The sequence below is a fragment of the Botrytis fragariae genome, assembly GCF_013461495.1.
Source record: "Botrytis fragariae strain BVB16 chromosome Unknown tig00000225, whole genome shotgun sequence".
In the NCBI taxonomy this organism is placed as follows: Eukaryota; Fungi; Ascomycota; class Leotiomycetes; order Helotiales; family Sclerotiniaceae; genus Botrytis; species Botrytis fragariae.
Window position 1 is genome coordinate 805,023 of NW_023501002.1, and position 18,021 is coordinate 823,043.

General features: G+C 43.6%; 9 protein-coding genes across 9 annotated transcripts; 3 read left to right on the top strand and 6 right to left on the bottom strand.

Annotated features, from left to right (window-relative positions):
* Positions 1-14: 14 nt before the first annotated feature.
* On the bottom strand, positions 15-803 carry Bfra_011309 (uncharacterized protein; the record flags this gene model as incomplete). The annotated part of the gene is made up of 2 exons (XM_037341637.1): positions 15-634; positions 752-803. The coding sequence occupies 2 exons, from the start codon at positions 801-803 to the stop codon at positions 15-17; spliced, it is 672 nt and encodes a 223-aa protein (XP_037188449.1).
* Positions 804-1,661: 858 nt separating this feature from the next.
* Positions 1,662-3,113, bottom strand: Bfra_011310 (putative gamma-glutamyl phosphate reductase protein; the record flags this gene model as incomplete). The annotated part of the gene is made up of 3 exons (XM_037341638.1): positions 1,662-2,548; positions 2,600-2,761; positions 2,813-3,113. 3 exons carry the CDS (start codon positions 3,111-3,113, stop codon positions 1,662-1,664), a joined length of 1,350 nt encoding a protein of 449 aa, XP_037188450.1.
* A 505-nt stretch (positions 3,114-3,618) lies between these two features.
* Positions 3,619-5,210, top strand: Bfra_011311 (putative cop9 signalosome complex subunit 3 protein; the record flags this gene model as incomplete). Its single annotated transcript, XM_037341639.1, has 3 exons — positions 3,619-3,789; positions 3,841-4,059; positions 4,116-5,210. 3 exons carry the CDS (start codon positions 3,619-3,621, stop codon positions 5,208-5,210), a joined length of 1,485 nt encoding a protein of 494 aa, XP_037188451.1.
* A 494-nt stretch (positions 5,211-5,704) lies between these two features.
* Bfra_011312 (putative replication factor-a protein 1 protein) lies at positions 5,705-7,763 on the bottom strand (the record flags this gene model as incomplete). Its single annotated transcript, XM_037341640.1, has 5 exons — positions 5,705-5,798; positions 5,861-7,300; positions 7,354-7,444; positions 7,509-7,672; positions 7,723-7,763. The coding sequence occupies 5 exons, from the start codon at positions 7,761-7,763 to the stop codon at positions 5,705-5,707; spliced, it is 1,830 nt and encodes a 609-aa protein (XP_037188452.1).
* Positions 7,764-8,090: 327 nt separating this feature from the next.
* Positions 8,091-9,200, top strand: Bfra_011313 (putative dienelactone hydrolase protein; the record flags this gene model as incomplete). Its single annotated transcript, XM_037341641.1, has 3 exons — positions 8,091-8,216; positions 8,266-8,293; positions 8,362-9,200. 3 exons carry the CDS (start codon positions 8,091-8,093, stop codon positions 9,198-9,200), a joined length of 993 nt encoding a protein of 330 aa, XP_037188453.1.
* Positions 9,201-11,070: 1,870 nt separating this feature from the next.
* Bfra_011314 (putative trafficking protein particle complex subunit 2-like) lies at positions 11,071-11,884 on the bottom strand (the record flags this gene model as incomplete). Its single annotated transcript, XM_037341642.1, has 3 exons — positions 11,071-11,238; positions 11,349-11,750; positions 11,837-11,884. The coding sequence occupies 3 exons, from the start codon at positions 11,882-11,884 to the stop codon at positions 11,071-11,073; spliced, it is 618 nt and encodes a 205-aa protein (XP_037188454.1).
* Positions 11,885-12,398: 514 nt separating this feature from the next.
* Bfra_011315 (putative malonyl -acyl carrier protein transacylase protein) lies at positions 12,399-13,746 on the bottom strand (the record flags this gene model as incomplete). Its single annotated transcript, XM_037341643.1, has 2 exons — positions 12,399-13,489; positions 13,557-13,746. 2 exons carry the CDS (start codon positions 13,744-13,746, stop codon positions 12,399-12,401), a joined length of 1,281 nt encoding a protein of 426 aa, XP_037188455.1.
* Positions 13,747-14,241: 495 nt separating this feature from the next.
* Bfra_011316 (putative delta-aminolevulinic acid dehydratase protein) lies at positions 14,242-15,473 on the bottom strand (the record flags this gene model as incomplete). The annotated part of the gene is made up of 2 exons (XM_037341644.1): positions 14,242-15,150; positions 15,204-15,473. 2 exons carry the CDS (start codon positions 15,471-15,473, stop codon positions 14,242-14,244), a joined length of 1,179 nt encoding a protein of 392 aa, XP_037188456.1.
* Positions 15,474-16,705: 1,232 nt separating this feature from the next.
* On the top strand, positions 16,706-16,999 carry Bfra_011317 (uncharacterized protein; the record flags this gene model as incomplete). Its single annotated transcript, XM_037341645.1, has 3 exons — positions 16,706-16,728; positions 16,762-16,802; positions 16,851-16,999. 3 exons carry the CDS (start codon positions 16,706-16,708, stop codon positions 16,997-16,999), a joined length of 213 nt encoding a protein of 70 aa, XP_037188457.1.
* Positions 17,000-18,021: the final 1,022 nt, after the last annotated feature.

Below are 18,021 nucleotides of genomic sequence, written 5' to 3' on the forward strand. Positions count from 1 at the left end.
CCAACCTATACCATTCAATCAACCCTCCAAATCAAAAATCGTAATTTGCCCCCTTCTTTAGGAAACTTCAGCGTCCCCTCCACCAACCCACTCTCCCTAACTCCCTCCACCGCCTCGGTGAAACACCTTCTCATCTCCGTAGACGGGCTTGACTGCGGCACTGACAAAATCGGCGATCGAATCTCGTGATTATTGATATGGCCCCATGACTTGTCGAAATCATCTTGTTCATCCGCTTTAGGTTTGGGAGATTGAGGGCGGCAATGGGGCTTTACTTTTGGTTTTGATACTTGAGATTTGGGAAGAGAGTCAGGAGGAGGCTCAGAGGTAGATTTGTCGATGGAAGTGTAGACGAGGCCGAGGAAGATCCCTTGAAGAGAGGAGTCGCCCGTTACTTCGGAAAGAGAAAGAGTCGAGATCATGGGGGCGGTGGAGCCAGAAGAAGTTGGTAGGTTTGAGTTGAAGAATGAGTGAGAGAGGAGGACATTCGGGAGGTGATGATGAAGAGATGTGGGTAGAGTGGATGTGAAGGAGACCGGTGGCATTGGAAGAGATGGCTTAAAAATGCAGGATTGAGGAGAGGAGGGAGTTGGACGAGGTAATGAGGGGTCATTCATGGGTCGTTGAAATGATCCTAAATAAATTTGTTAGCTTCTGGTTATACTGTTGATGTCTTGTAAATGGGAGGAAAGTCCCAGGAATTATCAATTGAAGAGAAGCTGGACTGAACAGAAATTCGCCAACTACTTACGTTCATTCTTCTCAACCGCCCTCGCAGAGACAACGGCCCCCAATCCCGCCATCATAAATAAATTAGAAAACAACATTTTTCTTTCGACAACTTTTCCTTTTCAAAATTATTTTCTCAAAAAATATTACAACTTGATCGAATTGAAAATATCTAAGACTCTTCCCTGAAGTAATCCGCGGCCGGCCGTAGCCATCAAAAATCCACGGGAGAAGCTCAGATTTTAAACAATCTTCCTCTCTAAGCTTAAACGCCAAGGGAGGGTCCAGTAACGCTCGATGCTTTATAAGTGACAAACAGATTAATACCCCCATATTTTCAGATTCACATATCTCAAAGACATAGGTAGAAAAGCTTGACCACCGAAAGATGATATGGGAAACATCAAAACGTCATCCCAAGAATTGAGTATTATTGGGTAAAAGTGATCTTGTTACATGGTTTGTGTCAAGGGGCTTCAGGGGTCGTTCGTTTTAAGTTACCGAGCATGCACATGCGTACCGAGATCGTACCCACCAGTCAATCCACTTGGAAGAATTCAAAGAAAAATTGCATAAAGCTTAAGAGGAGATCCCGGAAACAATATTGACTTTTCAAGACGAAACCCAAGAGATTGGCGGGTTTGGGAAGGTAGTACCGATAGATACGCCAAGAGATGAGAGGAAGTTGATACCGTGACAGGATAAGTGGGGAAATGGTGTTTGGGCCAAATTCTTGGAGGTTTAAGAAGGCGAAGAGAAGAGACGCACACTATCACACGTTCAACTGTTCAAATCCATGTATATGGGCTCGTCTCAAGTTTCTCAGACACCTCAAGTATCAACAATCAAAAATGTACAGGACGCGAATGCGCCAAGAAAGATATACGCCTGGATTTGCAAACATGAGTACCTTTTATGATGCGATAAGTAAACTATATCGAGAGATTTTCATGCTTAAACCTTTTTTGACCCTCTCCCTCACCATACTCAACGGACATTTGACCATTGCCGCGAATTTTATATTTGTAGATCATAAGACCTTCCAAACCGACTGGTCCCCGTGCATGGATCTTGTTTGTTGATATTCCTACTTCGGTACCGAAGCCAAAGCGCATACCATCAGCCATGCGACTGGAGGTATTCCAGAAAACTCCTGCTGAGTCAACGCCAGCCATAAATCGCTCGGCGAGATCAGAAGATGACGTGAGTATCACATCTGTGTGATGAGAACCATGAATGTTGATATGTGAGATGACTTCGTTGAGATTAGAAACAGTTTTGATGGCAAGAACAAGGGATAAATGCTCCGTGTCGAAATCACTTTCAACTGCATCTTCGAGGCGTACTGCTTGATCAGAAGGAAGTCTTGATGTAAGAGCTGATTTACTCGAAGCATCACATAGTAGACAAACGCCCTTCTCTAATAGCGCTTCTGCAACTTGGGGGAGAATTGTCTCGAGAGCTGCTTGCTCAACGAGTAAAGTCTCCACGCTATTGCATGCGGCTGGATATGAAGTTTTCGAATCAACGATAACCCTTGTTGCCATTGCTGGGTCAGCCGTTTTTTCAAGATATATCGAGCAAAGGCCATCTGCGTGACCCATGACTGGAATTTTGGTATTTTCCTTGATATATCTGACCAATTCGTTCGAACCTCTTGGGATAACGAGATCAATATATTGGTCCAATGCCAATAATTGAGGAATTACGTCCCTGGTGGTAACTAATTGGATCGCAGCTGCAGGAACTTCTGTCGACTGTAAAGCTGCTGAGATTACCGTAGAGATGGCAATGAAAGATTCAGTAGATTCTTTTCCACCTGTAAAACATTAGCTTTCATTTGAACGACTGCATGAATGTTTTGTCGTACCCTTCAAGATGGCGGCGTTTCCAGATTTGATTGCTAATGAGGCAATATTTGCGATGACTTCTGGACGTGCCTCGAAGATAATCAGAAGGACTCCAATAGGGCACGACACTCGCTCGAGATCTAGACCATCATCAAGTCGTGTTCGCAATGTAACTTTTCCAACTGTATGAAATAATCAGCGCTCATTCACTTTATAGGAAAATTTGTCAATACCAGGGTCGTCAAGATCTCTGACATCCAGAATTCCCTTCAACATATCCTCATATTTTCCCTTCTTTCCCAAATCCAATCTCGAGACTATACTTAAGCTTAAACGACCACTTTTGGCTTCTTTTCGAGCCAATTCGAGATCTCGGGCATTGGCTGCTAGAATATCTGCTTTATTTTGTAGAAGTGCATCATGAATAGCCGTCAGAGCTGCATTTCTAGAGGCTGTTGGAAGTGTAGCTAGAACGTGAGAAGCAGTTTTAGCCCCGCTCGCAGCTTCTGCTGGGGTTGCGTTTGTGAGAGACATGGGGATTTGCGAAATTCGAAGAAGAAAAAAAGACGGAGGCCTTTAGAAGAGATAATTCGAGGCTACAACACTTAAACTTTGTCAAGAATTCAAGAAGGTGTTATACTTTTACTCGACGAAGTGTTGATAACAAGACAATGAATGCCTTTGTTCCACCCTAAATGCGATGACTGATTTCTGGAAATTTTGATACCACGTGATTTTGACCGGAGCAGACGGCCGCTAGCGTGTATCAACCCCACAAACAAGTGGGAGCTCCAGAAGCTCCAAGGCAACATCGCAGCCTCTCGCAACTTCGTCTCTCAAATTCACCTGATACCTATAGAATTGGGACTCAAAGATAGTATACTAAAGCTACCTTTGACGTTCCTGAAGTCAAATTTGAGATAGCCTCATCTATTCCATACGGCATCCATCCCAGATCAGTTCAAAGCTGTGTACCTATTAATCGATCGAGTGACTTCCCACAAACGCTCATTATCCGGTCGCATACTTTACTTTCAGAATGGACAATTTCCTCTCCCGCATGCTTTTGTTTCCTCCTCATCCAGCGCCCTTGGTACCTCTCACGGATTTGCAATATGACACTGGCATCACATCACAAATCGATAGTTTAAAGAAGACCTCCGATAAGACATTGTTACAGTCGACTGCGGGTGATGAAAGTCCTTTAGATGTGCGCAGAGTCAAAATTGTGGTCGGGCATAAGCTGATAAGTTCGTTATAGGTGATCAACCCCTCATTAAATACAGTCCCATACATCTACGTTCTAAGAGCCCACATCGCCGCAGCTCATAAAGGCGAGAAGGGGATCAACGTCAATGACTTATGGGAGAAGGCGACAGCCTTTTTACATAGTTTCGATAAGAGGCAGATTCGATACCTTGGTAAAGAGATACAAGATGTCATAGAATTTGTAGCGCAAGTTGCTTCGGAACAACGTCAGGTGCGTAGAAATATATCTTGTGTCATGGGAGAAAAATAATACTAAAGTTCGCATAGCCAGGTGCTGCCATCCCCCCAATTCGGGAAGCCATACTTCGAATCGACCCCTCAGGATCGGTCCTTACCTCAAACCATACATATCTTGTCCGATTGGCTCTCCAAACACGTTATTTTGCTGCCATTACAGAACTTATTGACAAACCTATCCTTTATATACCTGCCAAACAACCAGTTTCATACACACGTTATCTTTGCGAAGTCGACCTACCTGCACAATCCTATGTGACAATCAAATCGAGCTTTTCCACCAAACTAAATCCTCTCGAGATTCTAGAGTATTTTTATTTCAGTGGATCAATCTATATTGGTTTGCAACGATGGGACGCTGCATTGGAGATGTTGGAGAATGCTATAATATATCCATCAAATGATAATAGCGTGAGCCTTGTCATGGTCGAGGCATATAAAAAATGGTTACTCGTTGGACTTCTTCAATATGGAAAGGTCCTCCAACTTCCAAAAACCACTTCTGCGGCTGCCGCTAAAACATACCACATTATTGCGAAACCATACGAAGCTATTGCCGGTATCTTTGAAACTGGATCAGCGGCACGATTAAAGAGCGAGGCCGAATTTGGTCGACAAATATGGTCTGATGATGCTAATTTCGGTTTAATCTGCTGTGTTCTGGCTGCTTATCAAAAGTTTCAGATCCGTAATCTTGCCAACGTCTATTCGAAAATTGGAGCTGCAGATATCATGAGTCTTACGATGAGCGCAGAAACTGGTGCAAAGTTGACTTCAATCAAACAGATTGAAGATCTTATACAGAGCATGATCGCCGAAGGCACTTTGCCTGCAACTATGATTCGAGATCAATCTGGCCATGCAGTCATTACGTTCTCGCCAACCGGACCCGTCCTTTCGGAGACCCAAGTTCAAAATGATTTAGTGGCGTCGACTCGACGTATCCAATCATTAGCCAAACAAATCAAAGTCACGGATAGAGTTTTGACACATGACAAGCGATATATCGATAGTGCTCAGAAGGCCCAGTTGAAGCTGAAAAATGCTGCCAGCGCTGGTGGACCAGCAGAACCTTTGGACTGGAACTCTATAATTGAGGACGAGGATATAATGATGGAGACATAGTGAGTTTAATTCAGGTGTAGCGAGAATATTTAGTGGTTCCTCACAAAGTGGGGTTTGTTTTCTTTCTTTAGGAAGACGCGACATGGATCAATCGCGAAAAGCGATGTTTGCTCTAGGCAATGGACGGGTTGTGATACACAGTAAAGCCTTTCGAAGAAATCGAAAGCAGTGGCGTATGGGCAGGTGGCGTCTTATGAAGATACGATAGGAATGAATCTATGAAATAGAGAAAATGAATCTATGAATCTTAAATCAAGTAAGCAAGTAAGCAAGCAAATAAACATGCATTATTTGTGGTAATATTTTTTTCATATTCTTCGTGCAAATCTCTATCATGATATTGAAACATGACACGAGCATTGACTGCGCAACGCCAAACAGTGTGAAGTACCATAATCAAACTCATCATGGCGATTGATAATAAGTCTCTTGCCTCTCCCACGCCATCATTATTTTTCTCAGACCATAATCACTACATGTCAAGCCATATACATCTAATCAATATTGTACGCCTTGATCAACTCCGCCAATTTCAGAGCATCAGCAGCGTAATTTACAGCTGAGGCTAAAATGACTGAATATCGGACCCTGTGGTAATAGTCAGTCGCATATACACAAGACTAATATGTATGGGATCAGAATTGACATACCTTGCTTGATCTTGATAAGTGTCAGTTTTGCATCGAACCTTGAATGTCATCATCTTGCAATTTGCATCCTCAAACACTCTCTCCATAGCTGGTGGATCATTTTCTTTCAGCTCCATCAGCTCATCTGCACTCTTTCCCATGACCAGTTTTCCCACTTCGTCAAATGCCGTTAGCCACATTTGACCGGTGTGGTCGTTGACGTTCAAGGAGAGAATATAGCGATATTCGGGTTTAGGATGGCTTTGATTACATTTCTCGCAACGCCAGGTGCCATCATTTTGGTCAACGACTTTCTTGTTGCAGTTCTCGTTGAGACAAGCTGGGTAGCAGAAGTTGTCTTGTTTAATGTAGACGACGGTGGCTCTAGAAGAGAAGTAGTCTGTGTTCTCCTCAGACATTCCAAGACCTTCGTCCTTAACTTGAGCGATGGTCTTGACGGGATCTTGGCGGCCTCCTGCTGCTCCGGCGCTGGCCAAATTGCTATGAGAGGCAAAGTTAGAAGTACGACCTTGGGAGTCATACCACCCTTTGAGTCTGTGTGCGTCTTGGATATCTGGGTCAAAGGTCATCGAGCCAGAAGATAGCAGACTCAAACTTCTACCACCGAAATCAGAAACTTTGACACCCTTGAAAGCCACGACCGACTCTGGACTGGCATCAAAAGAGGTTGCCGTCTTGCCCCATATAGTCAATCGTACAGAATATCCAGTCTCGTCAACCAATGTCAACTCCCTTTTGCTATAGGGTTTACTCGTCGTCTTCGACGTAATTTCTGAGATCTCTCCAACTTCCTTGAGCACAGCGATGAGATCGACTGTGCTGTCTTTCTCAATAGACTGTAACTCTCCAATGTTGGAAAAGTTATATCGTACTTGAGGGACATTATCTTGGTCTTCCGCTTTCTCTACCAGAGTATCTCGTTCGAACATAAGCTCGTAATCATTATTTATGTTGGAGAATTGCTTCTTGGCGATTTGAACACGACACGGACTCGTAATATAATAGACGCTGCCTTCCTGAAAAATATCATATAAAGCATCGCACTGTTCGTTGAAACCCGTAGCCTTAATCTCGCCACTCTCATCGAGAAGATTGACGCTGAAGAGCTTTCCTTCACTATTCGGCTTGGACCATGTTCTGATATCCGACTTGCTTGTAACTCTTGCTTTGATTGTCCATTTGTGGGCATATGGCGACAAAGACTCAATGGGATATATAGTGGCGTGTGATGAGGAGCTAGAGGGTCCGTTGCGGGATGGGAGTGCACGATCTTGGGCTGCAGGCTGTTGAGGTTGGGGTTTGTTTCCGTAGAAACCACTTCCGGCAATGCTAGTATTTGCTGGCTTAACGTCCTCCTCGACCTTGACTGCGGTTGGTTCTCCAATCTTTTCCATAGTGCCCAAGCTTTCGATGACATCGATATCGAGAATAATCAAAATTCTAAGAGCAGCATTAGGCACCGACTTCTTATTAGGGCATCTAAGTCTACTAACCTTTTTCCTTTGACTTCATTCGCCTGATAGTTCTTCAGACGAATGAAGCAGCCTTTTGTCAACTTTCCGTCGTGTATGACATGGTTTGCCTCTAATTCGCCATCAGTTAAATAGCTCTCGCAAAGTTTAAGTAGAAGAACATGAGTTTTACTTACGAGTGGCAAGCATGCACTGTACAAAGTTTTGGATGTCGCTCACGACAAGTCTGAATCTTTCGGCTTGTCCATCTACACCCGCACCCATAGGTTTAACTTGTACTACCTGACATACTGGTACCGGAAAGTCTTTTGTTACTCGATCAGTATCATTGAAGATAGCACTTTCAAGAATTAGCAATGGAAAGACGGTTTGAATGAATGTAATACTTACTTCAATGCACCTTGAGTAATTTGAGCTTTTGCAACTTCCATTATTATCAACGACTTTGTTATTCTTGGGTCTACTGAAAATAAATGTATACCAAGTATTTGATTTGTTGACTTGTCAACTTTTCCTTACTGACGATGAGTCGCGGTTCGTGTAAATTGATTTTAGAATTTCACGCGTCTTGGAACGTGCTTCGCCGCGCTAGCAGCCTAATTATATCACGCTAACACGAAGCCTCCCCGCTCTTTATCATCCGCCCCTCTTCACGTGGCCTCCCGCCCGCCGCCAAGCTTCAGTGCCCAAATATCGTCGATACATTTCCTTGTTGACAGAACAACATTATCCCACAAACATTCAGAACTACATACAATATGGCTGAAGAGACGGCTACCAGAGCTCCAGAGAGCGATGCTATGGAGGACTCAAAAGAGGTTCCTCAAGTCGAACCAAGCCCGATTCCAGGGGATACTCCAGCGCAAAGCGGTGCGAGTTTGGGTGTACGTCTTTGAGACACTGAATGGGAAGAATATTACTAACTTTTACAAGGAGCACTGTGTAAAGGATAGACCAACACGTTAGTATTTTTGCGCATTCATTCTGCATCTTCTAGAAAATGCAGAAATCAATTACTAACGAAAACAGCTGCCGGACAAAGTTCATCTGGAGAAACTACACAACTTGGAGGGGTCGACGTTTACATTTCCAAGCCCAGCGAATATCCTCATGCGCCATCGAAACTCTTACTACTTCTTACGGGTGCTACAGGCATGCATTCTGTCAATAATCAAATTCAAGCCGATAAATTCGCTGGTGAAGGTTTCCTCGTTATCATGCCGGACATGTTCCATAACGACCCATTGCCTGGTTCCGTAACGTATGCCGAAGATAAGGATCCTTCTTTGATTGAAAAGTTGAAGATGCACGCCGCGGAGACAGCAAAGAGTTTCTTGGCAGACATGTGGCTCGCAAGACAAACACCCGAAAAGATTCTACCGATTATCCATAAAGTTATCGAAGCCGCAAAGGACGAGTTCGCAGATGCAGTAGCGAATGGTGGAGGAATCTATTCTGTCGGCTATTGCTTAGGTGGAAGAATGACTTTGTTACTTGCAGGCGAGAAATCAGATGCCGTTCACTGGGGTCAACAACCGGCGAAAGATGAGGAAGCCGCCGTTGAAAAGAAAGGACCGTATATCAAGGCTGGCGCAATCGCTCACGCAACATTAGTCGGCAAGGAGGATTGGGAAGGAACCAAAGTTCCACTGGCATTTGTTTGTGTCGAAGATGATCAATTGTTTTCCGATGACGTTCAAGAAGTTGGGAAGACATACCTGAATGAGAACAACATCGAACATGAATTTAAGACATATTCGGGAGTTCCTCATGGGTTTGCCGTATTTGGTGATTACGAGCAATTGAACATCAAGCAAGCACAAGCTGAGGCATACGATCAAATTTTGGCATGGTTGAAAGCACATTAAGTTCTCTTTACTCGGCGTATACGAAGGTGTTTGGTGTTGCCGATGATGGCTTGCTGTTACGAGCTATGGCTCAAGGTTTTGACTTAAGTTTTAGGATGGTAACACATCACAATGTTTACGAAGCAACTCAGTAAAGTATGCTATGAAATGAAATCTTAACTTGCACATTCAATTTTGTGTCAATTCGCCAATGGGTATTCTACTGTCGTTCGAGCTCATTTTCACAAAATCTCCCCAATATGGCTAGCCCCTAATTTGTTTTCCCTATTAAAGTCCCATGCTAGAGATTATCTACTGTCCCTTCGATTTTAAGGAAGAATACACGTATTTGCAGTCTTGCTATAATAGGATTCTTCATGTATGGACAGGGTCCCAAATATGAGATAGCACCAGCAAATACCTAGCTTGCCACACTTATGAGCACTCTTACTTTAGATCATTTTCATGGGTATATTCCTTGAGTATTCTCTCCTCGGCGTATATAACATAAACGCAACAAAATACATACCCGCCAAACTCGAAGCGCGAAATATATACATACTATAATCCGCATTGTCCCCATCTGGAACTTGTAAGAAAATAGAAATTGACAGGTATTGATTTATGCTGTTATTATCTATCTCTCTTCAAATCCTCAATATATAGTAAAGCACCGGTATATGCCTTTCTAGCTGCGTTCTTATTCTCCTTCCTGGGACGATGAATACAAGCGAGATCTAGATCCTGTAGAAATGGTTCTGATTTGGATGCAACAGTGGTGAGGATGGGCGAGTGGTGTTAGGGAATGGAAGTGTTAGGGGAAAAGAAGAAGAGAGGAGATTGTTTTTAAAATAAAATTAGGAGGTGAGAGAATTACCTTTCGTAAAGATGCACTAATGATATTTGGTTGTGGTTGTTCGGCTGGAGTGGGATATTGGAGGTGCAAGTGAAAGTGGAAGTGGAGAGAATATGGCTGGAATTCTAATTATAAGAGGGCAAAGTCGTAACAGCTACAGTTGCTGATGTTCTTATTGCGTCTTCAAGCGGTTTGGAGGATTGTAAACTCTGGCGTCCTGTTCAAGCCTCGAACTACCTGTCTGGCACAGGAGGAAATAACAAGAAACGTAATGGGCATCGCAACAATCCACATTTTTCAGCGCTGCACCTGACATTAACATAAAATTCGGTATCGGTCTAAGGTCAACAAATCACCCAATGCCCTGTGAGATACTCGACATATATGAAACTTTTTAGGGGGGAGAGATCTCCCGCTTCGGGTTTGGCGGTTGTGCATCCTGTTGTATTTATGTTAAATGTCTACACTCTGCTCTCATCAGAAGACCTTGATTGCTAATAGAAGTAGATAGATGCGCATAATAGAATTTCCTGTTTACAGTATGCCAGAAAAATGTGTGAGATCCACCGAGAAAGTATTCTACTTATCTTCCCAGAAACATCTGGGAAACAACGGAATATCTAGTTCAATCCAGGCTCCAGCTACTCGCTGATTCTCCCAGGGATTCGCTCAAGATTATAGAAATACTTGAGTGAAAAAGCTCAAGCGCTTGCTTCGCTTCATAAAGAGATCATACCAGTTCTCACAATGGAGCTGGAGGGTCATCCACGACCTTGAAGCAAATATGCATGAGCAAAAAACATGATATTTATAGAGTATTGATTTGTACCAGCTAGCAATACTCACATAATTCCCCAAACTCCATCCATGCTAATCGTCTCAATGTGAAAAGCCCCCGACTCCAAGGTTTGCTCCTATGCAATTGTCTTTCTCGCTTCCTCTACATCTCTCTGTGTGCGTATGTGCATATTATCGATACCATATTCTCCTTCTTTATTCAAGACCCCAAACTTCCCCGGGTACACGGCCAGCTCATCAAACACTCCCCGGCACCCAGCCCTCTCCAATCCTCCTCATATCCTCCACAAACTTCCTGCTAACAATCTTCTTCCCGCCCTTCCCATTAACTGGACAATGTTCATCTGGATCGTAGAATGGATTTTGTAGGAGCCGGATATATGCCGCTTGCATCGCCTTGAATATCTATTTGCACTATTAGCATTCTCTCTCGAAACTTTCCCCTTCCAGATCTCTCTCCTCTCCTCTTCCCCTGCCAATCAGCGAGAAAACAAAACTCAAAACTCAAAACTCACACTCTTGATATCCCCTTCTCTCACCCCTCCTCCCCCCACACCCCCCTCTGTATTCCCATTCCCGCCATTCCCCCCACCATTCCCCCCCATATTCCTCACAACCCTCCCCCTCCCATCCACAAAAACGACAAACCTAACCCCCGTATTCGTCTCAAACCCATACGCCGCTAACCTCTCATCCACCGCGTACAGCAGCCCCAAGTCCCCCGTTAAATTGCTCCCCGAAACGCGACTCCGCGAATCAAATATGTCGAGCGTGGAACTGAGCAGAAGCGAGTACTGGAGAGGTGTACGCAAGGATTCGTGGACGGCAGGTGTGGATTTGGTGGGGGTGGAGGTAGAGGAGGATGTTGGGTAGGGTGGTGAGTGAGGTGGGAAGATAGAGATATGGAGAGGATTGTTCTAGAGGTGTTAGTGGATTGAAATCTACGTATGAAATTTGGAGGGGATGGGGATGAGAGGAGTAGGAAGGAGGATGGACAACGTACATTCTTGCCTATGACGCCTAGACAGGCTATTGAAGGAATGGTTGTCATAGTTGAAGGTATGCGATTCTTCACTGTATGTCTCTCGATTGAACGAAGAGCGTGGGTGATTTAATAGGTTATAGGGAGTGAAGTTGTAATGCGATGCGATTTGCGATGGGACATGCAATTGTAGTTTGCCGAGAACCGCAAGGCTGCGGTCTGCGCGATAGTGAAGCAAGAAATATTTAGATTTGCGAGTTCCAACATACATTTACAGCTGATTGGTTTAGTGTAGGATTCAGATTTACGGCGAGAACTTCAAGGAATATTAATAATGTATAAATATTCATAACAGTACTTATTGGGTATTGTATAATCCATCCAGCCTCGTAGCCTCGCCATGAGACTTCTAATTAAGATGTGCAAATGCGCTCGCTCAAATTAGAAAAACACCTCCACGCCATTAATTTTTCGAACTCGCTGTATCCTTCCAATACTTTCCTCCTGTATATTATAGACGGCTTAGTCTCTCCTCCTAATGAATCCCCCTGAGAAGAAAGAAACATAGATTGCAAGCAGCTGATCACTTCAATTCCTCCACACCAAGGGATTCCGTCTCATCCAAAGCTTTCAAAGCTTCCTCAATCTCTTTCGGGTCACTGATACCCCAGACCCCGCCTCCCTTTAAGGTATCCATCCCCCTCATCCCAACTTCTTTGCCCACCAAATTTCTCCCAACTTTCCCTGGACCAATACCAATCCACCTCCGAACTTTCTTCTCCTGGTCCAAGTATTTGATTGAATCCCACCATCTGACAGTCTCGACACAACTTCTCGACCACAGGTCCTTCAATTCCTCTTTACTTTGGAACGGCCTTGCACTGACATTACTTATGCAATCCATTGTCCCAGGGAATATCAATAAGTCCTTGTCTTCTTTTCCCTTTACCCTACTTTTCCCCTCCAATAATTTCAACATAGACTTTGCCGCAGGCCTCATCAATGGACTATGAAAAGGACTGTCACTCTTCAACCTAACGGCCCTAGGATCATGCCCTCCAAATTGTCTCAAATGTGTCAATAATTCCTTTATCCTCCCAATATTCCCGCTCAAAACAATCTGATTCTTGCTATTCATGTTCGCAATTAGTACTTGTTGAATAGGAGGGACCTCCGCACTTTCAGACTTTGAACCCGCAGAAATATGACCTAGAAATTGGTGTATAGCTTCGATTAAAGAAGAGAGGTGATCAGGTTCCGTGACCAAAGCTACCATCCCATATTCACCTCCATGTTCTGCGCTTGCTCTCCGCGAACACTCGGCCATGATTTCAGCCCGTTTGCGCACGAGGTACAAACTATCTTCAAACTCCACATATCCACCAACAACCAACGCAGCGAATTCACCCAAAGAATGTCCCAACGTAAAATCAACTCGCTCGTGTGTCTTGAAGCCAAATTCTCGTTCTAAAACTCGTAAAATCAAGATGGAAGACGCCATAATAGCAGGTTGCGCATTGCCCGTAGCTGTCAGGGTACTATTGGGTCCATTTGCTATTATGGATGAGAGTTTGTAGCCTAGAAGATCATCGATTTCTTCGACTATGGGGCCGGCGGTAGCGGGAAAAGCTTCGAGCCATGGCGTTAACATTCCGACTCTTTGGACTCCTTGACCTGTTGATTGTTAGTGGATACGAACAAACCAACATCACTACAAACATGCGACATCATGCGATCGTACCAGGAAAGAACAGCGCAGTTTTTGGCCTCGAAGATTTATTAAATGAAGCATATCGCTTCTCTTTTCTTTGCGCCGAAAGTCGTAATCGATATGTTGTAGCAGGATAAAGTGTCTTGTTTGTATTCGATGCGCAATCTTCAAGAAAGGAAGTCGAACGACTTGATATGCGCCGGGGCGCAAAACACTTCATTGCTGGATTTCTAGAGTTTACACGGAACAAATGAATGGAGATCAAGTTAAGATGCTGAAGATCATGACCCAAAGATTCCGAATATTTAAAGGTTTGATTGACTCACAGCTTCGAAGCTTTAACACAAGCTTCACGAGGCTGTCTTCGGCACAAAGCTACGCAGCCCTTCCATCCGGACCATTTTAGCCGATCAAGGATCCCCGCAATCGGCCGAGGAATAAGGGGACCCCACTAGCCAAGGACTTGACAGGGTTGATGGTATATAAAAATCTAAGTCGCTACAGCAAGAGTGAATCATAGGGACATTGGTTAGAGATGTGATGCAGTGAGTTATAGTAAAGTCGAGTTCTTAAGTGTAGCATTAAATTCATGGTATTCTGACAGCATTTTTGTCTAACTCCATTTCCCAGTCCCTTCATTAATATCGTATCCCAAACACCGTTTACAAGCCTAGACAAATGCGCCGAGTGATCCAATAATCTATAATAACCCCGTCTATGATTCAAGCCAGTCAAGGAATTGTGGTGTGAAATAGCTGACGATGATGGTCGCACCGGCTCTCAAAATACCCTCAGAAGATTCAATCGCCATTGTCTTCAAGTCAAAAACTCCAGCCTTAGCTCCAGCATGAATCATCGCAAATTCTCCACTAACTTGATATGCCGCAACAGGCATATTCTTTCCAATCTCCTTTGCGTCACTAATAATGTCAAGATACTGACTTGCTGGCTTGACCATGATAATGTCTGCACCTTCACCGATATCTCTTTCAATGGCTCTGCGAGCAAGACCGCGACCTCCTGGTGGTAATTGATAACATTTTCGGTCTCCAAATGAAGGAACAGAACCAGCTGCATCACGGAATGGCCCATACAGACAACCAGAGAACTTGGCAGCATATGACATCAAGACGACTCTGTGTGCAATACCCTCCTCGATCAATTTAAGCTTGATAGCACGAATGCGACCATCATTCATATCTGAAGGAGCTACACAATGAGCACCAGCTTGAGCATATGCGATTGCGACGTCCGAAACGCGATCGACGGATAACTGATTGTTGAGACTACCATCGTCCCTTAAGATACCGCAATGTCCGTGGGAGGTATATTCGCAAAGGCAGACATCTGCAACGATGAATAGTTGCGGGAATCTTTGACGGAGGAGTCGAATTGTAGCAATGACTGGACCTTGTGGGTCATCTGCAGCTGTTCCAAGAGCATCTTTGACATTGGGCGCAATCGGTACACCGAATAATATAACAGATCTCAAACCCTTGCGAATAAGAGGTTCTAAGAATGGAACAACTTTGTTGATGCCTCGGCGGTGTTGATCGGGTAGGGAAGGAATAAGAGTTTCTTCGTCTTCAATGTCGGAAATGAATAAGGGGTAGATAAGCATTGACTGCGATTATTGTCAGAAGCTGAAAGAGATGTACATAGTAATGCAGATCTTACCTTGGTCAGTTGTCTCTCAGCCTGCCATGATCTTGCCAAAGGATGACAGTAACCACCGTGCAGTTGACTACCAATATCTCCAGATATGCTCACGCTAGTGGCAGCAGTACTTGCGTACGACCTGGCTCTAGAGACGTGAGAGTCGGCCCTGGAAACATATGATGCACGATCATCATAAGTCGAAACGGATCCAGGTCCTCGAATTGGTGGTCGTCGCTCGCTGGCGGCATCTCTGAATGACAAATCCTGTACGAGACTAGAGAACGACATGTTGGGTATACAGTGAAGGATTGTGAATGTATTGAGCGTTGAATGATGGATGTTAAAGAGTGCAGATCCGAGTTGATATAAACTGTGTGAAGGTGGCGGAGGACGGAGGTTATGATCCAGACCGAGATATGAAAGTTAAAAAATTACGGAGTCGGGTAAAATCGTGTGGTTTATGAATTCCACAATTATGATTGGATGAAAGCTTATAACAAAGATAATGAATCAAAAACTTCGCATGAAAATAGTGAATTGAAAGGGAAGTTTCTGGAGATCTTATAAAGATGTGACATGTGTGAAATAATTTTCAAATGGAACAGATTCCGAACATGATTACTAGACACTCCGTGTTTCGAACATCTCAGTGGGCAATCCAATAATGCCATCCATGTTGATGTTATCCAATAATCGATAAGGTGATTCAGCTGATAACTACGGTGGCCGAGTAGCTGAGTAGATCTGAAAGTTTCAGATGACAAATGTTGTCTCTTGTTTTTGATTTGATAGAGGAAGAAAGAAGTAAACTTGATGGTTCCGTCCCTATTAATATATTGTCATATTTGTCAAGGAATGAACATGAAAGGGGTGAAATCCTACTGTCCAAGGTCACCGGTGCACATAGTAGAATAAGGCATTCAAAGCCCAAGACCTGACTCGAGAATACCCAAGTGGTAGATAGCTTTACAGTTCACCGTAGTGATGACAATAATATTACCACATTTGTGCAAACAATCCGAATCAAAGCCGAATACAAATCAAAACAACCTTAATCCACAAAAACGAGATACCCTATTCCGAGCTCCGGTCTGACATTCCGCACATGTTTCGTATACTTTCCTAGCCATATCAATTGTCGTCAATATAAGAGAGAATAGCCCATCCACATGGCTCGATAGTCTCGGGTCCCATCCTTCAATTTTCACATGTCTTGGCTCGGCGGCGGTGGTATCAAGCCCAGAAACTCTCAGCTTAACACAACCCAATGATATGTGCCAGCATGCCCCTTGGGCGCATTGTCAGCACTTGAGGAGTGCTCCTGTTCCTACGTCTGGAAAGTCTCCGCGGAAAATCGTTTCCGGAGATACATTACCGGAGCAGCTTTGGCGGAGTAAGCACTCCCACTTACTGAATGTGTATTGAGAGCATGGGTCAAATGGCGCAATCGTTGGAACATCATTGAAATGGGAATAATATGATAGCCATGTACCAACATGCCAGCCGCGCAAAAAATAATAATGCTTTTCTCCATCATTCGCTTGTTTCCCCGCAAATCAGATAATAGCTAGTGTAGTACTCTGTTACATTCTGGTGAACGTCGGAGTAGCAATTTTGGTTTGTTTACTCTCTTAACATATCTGCCACTCCTGCAATGTGGTCTAGGGTCTGGTTTCAAGAATGTTATACCCATTAATGACAGGCACTTAGCAACATGTTTGATAGCCCCAGTTATGCAGTGGCACTTTGGTGAGAATGGGGGTTTGATGTTCCCTAATACAAGAGCACTTACTCCTAATCAAAGCTTAACATGATTACTTGTTGGTGCTCTAGAAGCTACACTTCAAGCAGTGGAAAAACATGATGATACGTGCACTCTAAGCGTAAGGGTTCTGTGTATAAGGTTCTAAAGCTTGTCGGATTCAAAGTTTTGAATGGGAGAGCGTTTTGTCAAGTACAGCATGGGGATTGTTACAACCACCAAAAGGTAGTCGAGTAAATCAAGCCACAGGGTTGCAAGTTGGCAGTGTACAGTATGATGGTCTGATGTGGATAACTCAACAAAACTCAATAAATACATGCTTAAGTATTCTACTTCCAAAAGCTGTGTGCGGATTGAGACAGAAGTTGAGAGAGAGAATTATAGTTTAGCAACTAGCCATTTATACTGGCATGACAGCATAGAAAGACAAAGGTAGAACAGAAGTAAACAACAACTTAATTTGTATATCATCCAGTAAATGATTGCAAGGTTTTCCTTTGGCCAAGGGTACAAAAGATGTTGTGTGAATGGTCAGGCCAGCTGAAGTGTAAAACTGAAGAGCTTGGTCCAAGCACTCACTTTCTGCCTCTTCGAATCAGAGGTCAGATGGCAGAATTGAAGAACTCGCGTAATTAGGGGTCGAGTAACCAACACAAACAATGACAATATCCATTTTTGTCTAGATGTGAATAGCTCTGAAGAGACAGATGTATTTGGATGTTTATATCATAATAAGAGATGCAGTACTAGCACATGTCCTTTGAGTAGTAAATTGCTACCCATGAATGCATCAGTCCAAAGCCTGATGAGTTTTTCCTGAAGATAAGTTTAGCATAAAACATTGGGCAATTGGTTAGTTCATGTGGAGTTCTTCAATGGGGTTGGGTGTACCAGGTTGGCGTTGAAATTTAGAAAATTCTGCATGGATTAAACATAAAAGTACTTTTTCCATGTTTCTTTCAATAGTTACAAGAAATTTGGAACCCTAGAGACAGAGGTCGCCCCTCAATTGTACAATATGATGAACTGGCTTTGGTTCTTAGTTGAGTCTGTGTAATGTCTGCTGTGCCCAAT